General features: G+C 66.1%; 1 protein-coding gene across 1 annotated transcript; it reads left to right on the top strand.

Annotated features, from left to right (window-relative positions):
* The first annotated feature begins 1,020 nt into the window (after positions 1 to 1,020).
* Positions 1,021 to 6,498, top strand: MPP2 (MAGUK p55 scaffold protein 2). Its single transcript, XM_074926513.1, has 8 exons — positions 1,021 to 1,246; positions 2,542 to 2,673; positions 3,327 to 3,432; positions 3,635 to 3,730; positions 3,859 to 4,020; positions 4,674 to 4,876; positions 5,866 to 5,994; positions 6,089 to 6,498. Exons 1-8 carry the CDS (start codon positions 1,079 to 1,081, stop codon positions 6,263 to 6,265), a joined length of 1,173 nt encoding a protein of 390 aa, XP_074782614.1. The 5' UTR covers positions 1,021 to 1,078; the 3' UTR covers positions 6,266 to 6,498.
* Positions 6,499 to 10,473: the final 3,975 nt, after the last annotated feature.

Below are 10,473 nucleotides of genomic sequence, written 5' to 3'. Positions count from 1 at the left end.
GACATTCAGGGTACTGGGAGTTGCTGGGAGTGTTTGGGGGTGCTGGGGGTGTTGGGGGGTGCTGGGATGTTTGGGGGTGCTGGGGACATTCAGGACATTGGGGGTACTGGGAGCGTTGGGGGTGCTGGGATGTTTGGGGGTGCTGGGGGCGTTGGGGGGTGCTGGGATGTTTGGGGGTGCTGGGGGTGTTTGGGGGTGCTGGGGACATTCAGGGTACTGGGGGTTGCTGGGAGTGTTTGGGGGTGCTGGGGACATTCAGGGTGTTTGGGGGTGCTGGGGGTGTTTGGGGGTGCTGGGGACATTCAGGACATTGGGGGTACTGGGAGCGTTGGGGGGTGCTGGGGACATTCAGGGTACTGGGGGGTGCTGGGATGTTTGGGGGTGCTGGGATGTTTGGGGGTGCTGGGGACATTCAGGGTATTGGGGGGTGCTGTGGGTGTTGGGAGGTGCTGGGAGTGTTTGGGGGTGCTGGGATGTTTGGGGGTGCTGGGGACATTCAGGGTATTGGGGGGTGCTGTGGGTGTTGGGAGGTGCTGGGAGTGTTTGGGGGTGCTGGGATGTTTGGGGGTGCTGGGGGTGTTTGGGGGTGCTGGGGACATCCAGGGCATTGAGGGGTGCTGGAGGTTTTGGGGGGTTCTTGAGGCATTGGGGGGTGCTGGGATTGTTGGGGGGTGCTGAGCACATTCAGGACATTGCAGGGGGTGATGGGGTCTTTGAGGGGGGCTAGGAGTGTTGGGGGGTGCTGGGGACATTCAGGGTGTTGGGGGGTGCTGGGGGCGCTAGGGGGGTGCGGGGGGGTGCTGGAGGGTGCTGAGGGGTGCTGGGGGGCGTTTGGGGGTGCTGAGGGGTGCTGGGGGGCGTTGGGGGGCGTTTGGGGGTGCTGAGGGGTGCTGGCGGTGTTGGGGGGTGCTGGAGGCACTGGGGGGCGCTGGGGTGGTTGTGGGGGCGCCCGGAGGGTGCTGTGTGGGGGACCCCAGCCTCTGGGGCTGAGGCAGGACCGCGTGTGTGCCCCCCCCAGGGGGTGACGTTCCGGGTGGAGCGGGGGGAGCTGGTGATCGCCCGCATCCTGCACGGGGGGATGGTGGCGCAGCAGGGGCTGCTGCACGTGGGGGACGTCATCCGGGAGGTGAACGGGCGGGCGGTGGGCAGCGACCCCCGCGCGCTGCAGGACTCCCTGCGCCAGGCCAGCGGCAGCGTCGTCCTCAAGATCCTGCCCAGCTACCAGGAGCCCCCCCCGCCCCGGCAGGTACCGCCCGGAGCCCCCCCGCACCCCACAGCTGCACCCCCCTGAACCCCCCTGCACCCAACAGCACCCCACAGCTGCACCCCCCCTGCGCCCCCCTGCACCCCCACTGCACCCCACATCTGCACCCCTCCCCGCACCCCCCTGCACCCCATACACACACCCAACCCCGCACCCCACATTTTCACCCCCTGCACCCCACATCTGCACCCAGCCCCCTGCCTGCGGGTCCCTGTGTCCGTGTTGTCCCCGTGCCACCCCGCTGACGTCCCCGTGCTCGTGTGTGCCACGTCCCCGTGCCACGTGCCTCATCTCCCCGTGTGTCTCTTGAGCCTTGCAGCCCCCCTGTCCCCATGTCCTCATGTCCCCCTGTCCCTGTGTCCCCCTGTCCCCCTGTCTTCATGTCCTCGTATCCCCCTGTCCCGATGTCCCTGTCTTTGTGTTCTCATGTCCCCATGTCCTTATATCCCCCTGCCTCGTGTCCCCACGTCACCCTGTCCCGCTGTCCCTGTGTCCCCCTGTCCCTGTGTCCCCATGTCCCCATGTCCCCCCAACACTAGCAGGGACTTGCCCTGTGCCCACATGCCCCGTGGCTAGTGGGACCCCAGCATCCCCCTCTGTGCCCTGTGAGCCTGGCACCTGGCTGCGGTGGTCCCTGTCCCTGTCTCTGTCCCTTTCCTTGTCCCCACAGCAGCACCTGGGTGCCCCTGACTGGCAGAGGGGGCCCTGTGTGCCCCCCCGCCCCATCCCCGTGCCAGCCCGGCGCAGGCGCCTGCCATCACCCCGGCTCTGCGGGGACAAAGCCGCGTTGTCATCGTGTCCCCTGGCACCGCGTGTCCCTGCGCCGGGCTGGCCCCGTGGGCCCCCCTGCTACCGCCGGGCCAGCCGCCGGGCGAGCACACGCGTGTGCGTGGCGTGTGCGAGGACACTCATGTGTGCCATCACGGGGCTGGCGGTGGCGGCGCTGGGCGCCTGCGTGTGCCTGTGTGTGGGTGCGGGGCTGTGCGTGGGGGCCGCCGTGGGGGCCCTGTGGGGTGCGGCGGCGGCGGCCGCTGCCGCCTGCGTGTGTGCGGGTGCCGTGCGTGCGTGGCTGCGCCGGGCGGCGCGGGGGGGGGGCACATAGCGGGGTGCACACGCGTGTAGGGGGGGCGCAGGGGTCCCGCGTTTCCCCCCGGCGCGCTGGTGGGCCGGCAGCAGCCGGGTGATGCAGAGCGGGGGACCCAGGTGACTGGTGGACCCCCACTTTGCCCACTTCCCCCCCCCCCCCACGCCGCTGACCCCCCCCCGCGGGTCCCCAGGTCTTTGTCAAGTGCCATTTCGACTACGACCCGGCCACCGACAGCCTCATCCCCTGCAAGGAGGCCGGGCTCAAGTTCATGGCCGGTGACCTGCTGCAGATCGTCAACCAGGATGACCCCAACTGGTGGCAGGTTGGGCGTGTGGGGGGGCCTCAGGGTGGGGCTGGTTTTGGCTCTTTGGCCCCCTCCTGGGGGACCCAGTGGCAGCTGGGGTGCACAGAGGGTCGCTGGGGCTGGGGGGGCGTCCCTGGGAGATGGGGAGGGGCCCTGGGTTGGGGGGGCGACCCTGGGAGATGGGGCGGGGGGGGCCTGGAGCTGTGGAGGGACCCTGGAAACTGGGAGGGTCACTGGGGCAGGGGAGGGGGGTGTGTGTGGACCTGGGGGGGTCCCTGGAAGCTGGAGTGGGGTCTCTGGGAGCTTGAGGCATCCCTGGAGCTGAGGGGGGTCTCTGTGGGGTTGGGGGGGGGGGTCGCTGGGGCTGGAGACTGTCCCTGGAAGATGTGGGGGGATCCCTGGGGTTGAGGGGGTCCCTAGGAGCTGGAGAGGGGTCTCTGGGAACTCGAGGGGTCCCTGGGGCTGGGGGGTGATCCCTGTGGGACCGGGGGGGTCCTTGGAAGGTGGGGGTTCTGTGGGAACCTGAGGGATCTGTGAGGCTGGGGGGTGTCCGTGGGGGATGCGGGTTCCTCAGGGCTGGGGGGTGTCTCTGGGAGATGGGGTAGTTTGTGGGGCTGAGGGGGTCCCAGTGGGGCTGGGGGGGGTCCCCACACGTGACATTGTCCCCCCAGGCGTGCCACGTGGAGGGGGGCAGCGCGGGGCTGGTGCCCAGCCAGCTGCTGGAGGAGAAGCGCAAGGCCTTCGTCAAGCGGGACGTGGAGGTGGCCCCCAGCCCCGGTACGGGGGGGACACGGCCCTGGGGGTGACAGGGTGGGGGACAACACGGGTGGTCACCTCCCGAGGGTCCCCTACACCCCATGGCAGCGTCCCCATCGCCCCATGGTGATGTCCCCATCCCCGTGGCTCTGTCCGTGCGGCCGGTCCCGGCTCCCCTGGCACTGTCCCCGTGCCACGGCACTGTCCCTGTCCCCGTCCCCAGCTCAGCCAGTCCCCGTGCCCTCGGCAGGGGCCCTCTGTGGCAGCCTCAGCGGGAAGAGGAAGAAGAGGATGATGTACCTGACCACGAAGAACGCCGGTGAGCGTGTCCCCACCGTGGTGTTCCCCCAGGGAAGCGGGGCAGGGGACATTCCCCAGGCAGGCTCGTGGTGGCACCTCGTGGGATTTGGGGTCCCCCGGCGGGTGACAGCCCTGTCCCTCGCCCAGAGTTCGACCGCCACGAGCTGCTGATCTACGAGGAGGTGGCCCGCATGCCCCCCTTCCGCCGGAAAACCCTGGTGCTCATCGGCGCCCAGGGCGTGGGGCGCCGCAGCCTCAAGAACAAGCTCATCATGTCGGACCAGGCGCGTTACGGCACCACCATCCCCTGTGAGTGTCCCCGTGTCCCCCCCAGCGTCACTGACACCCCCCTGAGCATCACCATCCCCCCAGGCACCAACGTCCCTCACCAGTATCGCTGTCCCCTGGGAGCATCCCTGTCCCCCCATCATCTCTGTCCCCCCTGATTGTCCCTGTGTGTCCCCCCCCCCAGCATCCCTGTCCCCTGGGAGCATCCCTGTCCTCTCCATCATCCCTGTCCCCTCCCTGATTGTCCCCTGCCCCAGCATCCCCCGTCAGCCCTGATTGTCCCTGTCCCCCACAGCATCGTTTTCCCCCATCATCCCTGTCCCCCCTGATTGTCCTTGTCGCCCCCATTGTCCCTGTCCTCTCCCGATTGTCCCTGTCACCCCCAGCATCCCTCTCCCCCCCATTACCCCTTTCCCCCCCCCCAGCATTCCTGTCCCTCCATCATCCCTGTCCCCCCCATTGTCTCTGTCCCCCCTGATTGTCCCTGTCTGCCCCATCAACCCTGTCCCCTCCCTTCATCCCTCTCCCCTGCCCCATCCCTGTGCCCCCCCCCTGCATCCCTGTCCCCCCCACAGCCCATCCCCACGCGCTGTGGGTGCCCCCCTCACCCCGGGGTGGGGGGTCAGGTGGGTGACACTGAGATTGAGCCCCGTCCCCCCGTCCCCTCGGCCTAGACACATCGAGGAAGCCGAAGGAGAGCGAGAAGGACGGGCAGGGCTACCGCTTCGTGTCGCGGGGGGAGATGGAGGCCGACATCAAGGCCGGGCGGTACCTGGAGCACGGGGAGTACGAGGGGAACCTCTACGGCACCAAGATCGACTCCATCCGCGCCGTGGTGGAGGCCGGCAAGATGTGCATCCTGGATGTGAACCCCCAGGTGTGACCGGGGGGACACGTATGTGGGGGATCGAGTGACCCCCTTGCAGAGGACACCCAGTTGGGGGGAGTGTTGATGGGCTCGAGGGTGGGGAGGCTGCAGGGAGACCTGGCCAGGCCGGAGCCATGGGCTGAGCCCAACTGGGGGAGTTTCACCGAGGGCAAATGCCGGGGGCTGCCCTTGGGCCACAACAACCCCCAGCAGGGCTACAGGCCTGGGGAGGGGTGGCTGGAGAGCTGCCAGTCAGAGAGGGACTGGGGGGGGTGAGAATGAGCCAGAGTGTGCCCAGGGGGCCGAGGAGGCCGATGGCATCCTGGCTTGTGTCAGCACTGGCGTGGCCAGCAGGGACAGGGAAGGGATCTGAGCCCTGGGCTCAGCACTGGTGAGGCCGCCCCTCGCTGAGGGGGTTCAGTGTTGGGCCCCTCACCCCAAAAAGGCCATTGAATGACTCGAGCGTGGCCAGAGAAGGGCAACGGAGCTGGGGCAGGGTCTGGAGCACAGGTCTGCTGGGGAGCGGCTGGGGGCACTGGGGGGGTTCAGTCTGGAGAAGAGGAGGCTGAGGGGAGACCTCCTGGCCCTCTGCAACTCCCTGCCAGGAGGGGGCAGAGAGGGGGGATGAGTCTCTGGAGCCAAGGCCCCAGCGCCAGGCCCCGAGGGAATGGCCTCAAGCTGCCCAGGGCAGGGTCAGGCTGGCTCTGAGGAAGGATTTCTGTGCAGAAGGGGCTGTTGGGCGTTGGAATGGGCTGCCCAGGGCAGGGGGGAGTCCCCGGGATCCCTGGGGGGGTTGAAGAGTCGGGCTGAGCCAGTGCTGAGGGATCTGGGGGAGTTGGGAAGGGTCAGGGGGAGGGTCATGGTTGGGCTGGAGAAGCTGCAAGGGCTTTTCCAACCCGGATGACTCTGGGATTCTGGGATATACACCCCCAAAAATCGGGAGGTGCGCCCCCTCCCCACCCCAACACTGAGGCTCAGCGCCGTCCCCTCCCGCCCAGGCAGTGAAGGTGCTGAGAACGGCCGAATTCGTGCCGTATGTGGTTTTCATCGAAGCCCCCAGCCCGGAGACGCTGCGAGCCATGAACCGAGCGGCGCTGGAGAGCGGCGTGGCTACCAAACAGCTGACGGTGGGTGCCCTCCCGAGGGGCTGCGGGGTGCGTGGGGAGACGCGCTGGGGAAACTGAGGCAGGAATTTTGTCCGGGGCCGGGGGGGGGTGACAGGAGGCGGACGCCAAGCGGACGGTGGAGGAGAGCGGCCGGATCCAGCGTGGCTACGGCCACTACTTCGACCTCAGCCTGACCAACGACGACCTGGAGCGCACCTTCGGGCGGCTGCGCGAGGCCATGGAGCGCCTGCGCGCCCAGCCCCAGTGGGTGCCCGTCAGCTGGGTCTATTAGTGCCCCCCCTGCACCCCCCCCCCCACCTTCCCACCTTGTGGGGGGGGTCCTTTTAACACCTTCCCCCCTCCCCAGCCCGGCGGCGGCTGGGGGGGGGGGCGGAGGGTGTGTTCTTACAGACCCACTGGTGTGATGAGCTCGCAGTGCTCAGCACCCTGAGGGGTGAGATGGGGGGGCTGGCTCTATGCTGAGCTCACCTCCCCCCCCCCCCCCCCCCCCCCCCAAGCGGGACCCCTTTCTCACTCCTACCCAGCCCTAGATTTGAGGGGGGGGGGGGGGGGGAGCAGAAGCAGCCCATGGAGGGGGGGACACGGCCCCCCCCCAGCGCCGTGCCCAGCACCCACACAGCTATTCACTGCCAAAACCTCACCCCTCTCTGTATTATCCCAGGGCACTGTGCCCCCCCCATGCCCCCCCCCGCAGCACGGGGGGGGGCACAGGAAGGGGTAGGAGGGGCCCCACAGCACTGTGTGGCGTTGGCCCCTCGTAGCCCCCGTGCCTCAGTTTCCCCATGGGGAAACACCACCCCTCCCTCCCCTGGGGGGCAGCGTGTGGGTCGGGACCCCCCCAAGGACTGGGACTGGGACGGGGGGGTGAGATGGGGGGGTCACACCCAGCTGGAGCCCTGTAAGCTGGAATGGACACCCCCATCCTACAAGGCTGCAGCCCCCCCCAGGGACCCCGTTTCATCCTTACCAGAGGGGGGGGGGGGTGGTGTCCCTCCCTGTCCCTTGTGCCCCCCATCACCCCCTCCCAGGTAGCAATAACCCCCCCCCGCGACCCACGTGGGTTCATCCCTGTCATTAACCCTTAATTAACCCTGTAATTAACTCGGGGGTGGGGGGGAGCACCGCAGCTGGGGGCTCACTGGGGGCTGCCGTGGGGTGACCCCAAGGGATGGGGACACGGGGAGTTTATGAGGCTCCAGTTATGTGTGCGCCCCCCCCCTCACCCCAGTGCCCCCCCCATGGCCCCCCCCCACCATCCCTGTCCCCAAGTTGCTCCTTTTTGGTACTTTGTTGTGACTTTTATTAAAGGAGAGAAACGCAGCAGGTTTGTCCCTTCTGCCTGAATCCAGTTGGGGGGGACACCCCCCCCCCCCCCGCAGTGTCACCGGTGTCACCCGTCTGTCACCTCTGCCTCTCCCCCCCCCCGCCCCCCTCCCAGCTGCTGCTGTTTTTTTTTCTGCAAATTGGTGTTTTGGGCCAGTTTGGTGCCTGGAGGGTGTTTGTGGGTCTGGGGGGGGGGGGGGGGGGGGGAATGTGTGTGTGTGTGCACACATGTGCACACGCGTGTGTGTGCTCGCACATGTTTCTATTTGGGGTTGGATGGTTGGGGGTGCTGGAGGGGTTGGGGGTGTTTGTGTGTGTCATTGTGTACGTGTGTGTGCACTTGCACGTGTGTGCACACGTGTGTGTGTGTGCACGTGTGGCTCTGGGGTTTGGTGGCTGTGGGTGCTGGAGGGGGGGTGTGTGGGGGGTGTTGTGTGTGTGTGTCAGGTGTGTGTGTGAGTGTGTGTGCACGTGTGTGTGTGTCCATGTGTATGTGTCCGTGTGTGTGTGCACAGGTGTGTGTTGCACACGTGTGTGTGCACGTGTGGCTCTGGGGTTTGGTGGCTGTGGGTGCTGGAGGGGGGGGGGTGTGGGGGGTGTTGTGTGTGTGTGTCAGGTGTGTGTGTGAGTGTGTGTGCACGTGTGTGTGTGTCCATGTGTATGTGTCCGTGTGTGTGTGCACAGGTGTGTGTTGCACACGTGTGTGTGCACGTGTGGCTCTATTTGGGGTTTGGTGGCTGTGGGTGCTGGAGGGGGGGTGTGTGTGGGGTGTTGTGTGTGTGTGTCAGGTGTGTGTGTGTCCATGTGTATGTGTCCGTGTGTGTGTGCACAGGTGTGTGTTGCACACGTGTGTGTGCACGTGTGGCTCTGTTTGGGGTTTGGTGGCTGTGGGTGCTGGAGGGGGTGGGTGTTGGGTGCGTGCGTGTGTCTGTGTGTGCACAAGTGTGCATGTGTGTAATTGCGCGTGTGTGCACACGTGTGTGTGTGCACATGCTCCTCTATTTGGGGTTTGGTGGCTGTGGGTGCTGGAGCGGGGGGGGGTGTTGTGTGTGTGTCAGGGTGTGCGTGTGTGCGTGTGTTTGTGCATGTGTGTGTTGCACGTGTGTGTGCACATGTTGCTCTATTTGGGGTTTGGCGGCTGGGTCTGTTGGGGGATCGGGGGTGGTGTGTGTGTGTGCGTGTGTCAGGGTGTGTGTGTGTGCGTGTGAGTGTGAGTGTGTGCGTGTGTGCACCATTGCCCGCACCGGCTCTTCCTCGGTGCTGCCGGGAGAGGTCAGCAGAGCTGCAGGCACTGGGTGGGGGGGTGGTGCACGAGTCGGGGGGTGGGGGTGGGTGTGCAAGGGTGTGATTTGCACGTGTGTGTGCCTCTGTGTGTGTGTGTGTGTGTGTGTGTACCCTTTGCTGGCACAGGCGTGTCGGTGTTCGTGTGCTTCCTCACACGCGTGTGTCCCTGCAGCACCCAGCCCCCCTCCTGCACACGCTTGTGCACCTCCCACACGCGTGTGCACACACGCTGCCAGCCCGGGGCCGGGCCCGTGTCCCGCCGTGTCCCTGCGCTGCCACCGGGGGGGGCGAATGTGTCCCCCCGGTACGCTGTTCTGTGCCCCCCTTGGCTGAGAGCTGCCGTGTCCATAGGGTGCCGTGTCTATAGGGTGCGGTGTCCATAGGGTGTCGTGTCCATAGGGTGTCGTGTCCATAGGGTGCCGTGTCTATAGGGTGCGGTGTCCATAGGGTGCCGTGTCCATAGGGTGTCGTGTCTATAGGGTGCCGTGTCTATAGGGTGCCGTGTCCATAGGGTGCCGTGTCCATAGGGTGCCGTGGCTATAGGGTGTCATGTCTATAGGGTGCCGTGGCTATAGGGTGCCACATCTATAGGGTGTCACGTCTATAGGGTGCCGTGTCTATAGGGTGCCGTGTCTATAGGGTGTCGTGTCTATAGGGTGTTGTGTCCATAGGGTGTCGTGTCCATAGGGTGTCGTGTCCATAGGGTGTCGTGTCTATAGGGTGCCGTGTCTATAGGGTGCCGTGTCTATAGGGTGTCGTGTCTATAGGGTGTTGTGTCCATAGGGTGTCGTGTCCATAGGGTGTCGTGTCCATAGGGTGCCGTGTCTATAGGGTGCCGTGTCTATAGGGTGCCGTGTCCATAGGGTGCCGTGTCTATAGGGTGCCGTGTCCATAGGGTGCCGTGTCTATAGGGTGTCGTGTCCATAGGGTGCCGTGTCCATAGGGTGTCGTGTCCATAGGGTGCCGTGTCCATAGGGTGCCCTGTCCATAGGGTGCCGGGCGCGGTGGCAGCCCTGTGGCCACGCTGGTGCCCCGCTGGTGGCCCTGGGCTCGCTGGTGCTGGCCTTGGTGCCCCCCGGCTCCTGGCCCCGGTGGTGACCCCTCCACTCCGGCCACTGGTGACCGACCCGGCCTGGGGGGGGCAAGAGCCGGGTGGGCGCTGTCTGTCCGTCCGTCCGTCCGTCCGTGGCCCCAGTGCAGCCCCTGTGCAGCGCGTGTGCAGCGTGTGTGTCTCGTGCGTGCAGCGTGTGTGCCGTGCGTGTGGATAGTGTGTGCGTGCATCTGCAGCATGTGTGCAGCGTGTGCAGTGCGTGTGCAGCACGTGTGTAGTGTGTGCACTCAGCGTGTGCAGTTTGCGGTTTGTGTGCAGCACACGTGTGTGCATGCAGCGTGTGCAGTGCGTGTGCAGCACGTGTAGTGTGTGCATGCAGCGTGTGTAGTTTGTGTGCAATGTGTGTGCAGCACACGTGTGTGCATGCAGCGTGTGCAGTTTGTGTGCAGTGTGTGTGCAGCGCATGTATAGTGTGTGCATGCAGCGCGTGCAGTGCATGTGCAGCACGTGTGTAGTGTGTGCAGCGCCTGCAGTGTGTTGCAGCGAGAGCGTTTGCACACGCTGGTTGTGTTTGCGGTGTCTGGGCGTGTGCACGCGCAGCCGGAGGGGCCTTTGCAGCGTGGGCACTGCACACGGTGGGGGGGTGTGGGGGGGTGTCTGGGTGTGCGTGTGTCTCTCTGAGTGTGCGCGCGTGTGTTCGTGCACGTGTGTGTCTGTGTCTCTGTGTGTGCACACACGTGTGTCTCTGTGTGTGTGCATGTGTCTGTGTGTGTCTCTGTGTGTGTGTGTGTGCGTGTGTGTGTCTGTGTCTCTGTGTGTGC

Source organism: Athene noctua, chromosome 25 (assembly GCF_965140245.1).
Source record: "Athene noctua chromosome 25, bAthNoc1.hap1.1, whole genome shotgun sequence".
Taxonomy (NCBI): Eukaryota; Metazoa; Chordata; class Aves; order Strigiformes; family Strigidae; genus Athene; species Athene noctua.
The sequence above is the reverse complement of the archived record's forward strand: the minus strand, read 5'-3'. Positions and strand labels throughout refer to the sequence as shown.

What these genes read in the sequence shown, in the direction of transcription:
- MPP2 (XM_074926513.1), top strand. Translation starts at nt 1,079, where the DNA reads ATGGTGGCGCAGCAGGGGCTGCTGCACGTGGGGGACGTCATCCGGGAG. An exon ending in ATGACCCCAACTGGTGGCAG is followed by an intron (nt 2,674 to 3,326) that starts GTTGGGCGTGTG and finishes TTGTCCCCCCAG; the next exon opens with GCGTGCCACGTGGAGGGGGG. An exon ending in TCCTGGATGTGAACCCCCAG is followed by an intron (nt 4,877 to 5,865) that starts GTGTGACCGGGG and finishes CCTCCCGCCCAG; the next exon opens with GCAGTGAAGGTGCTGAGAAC.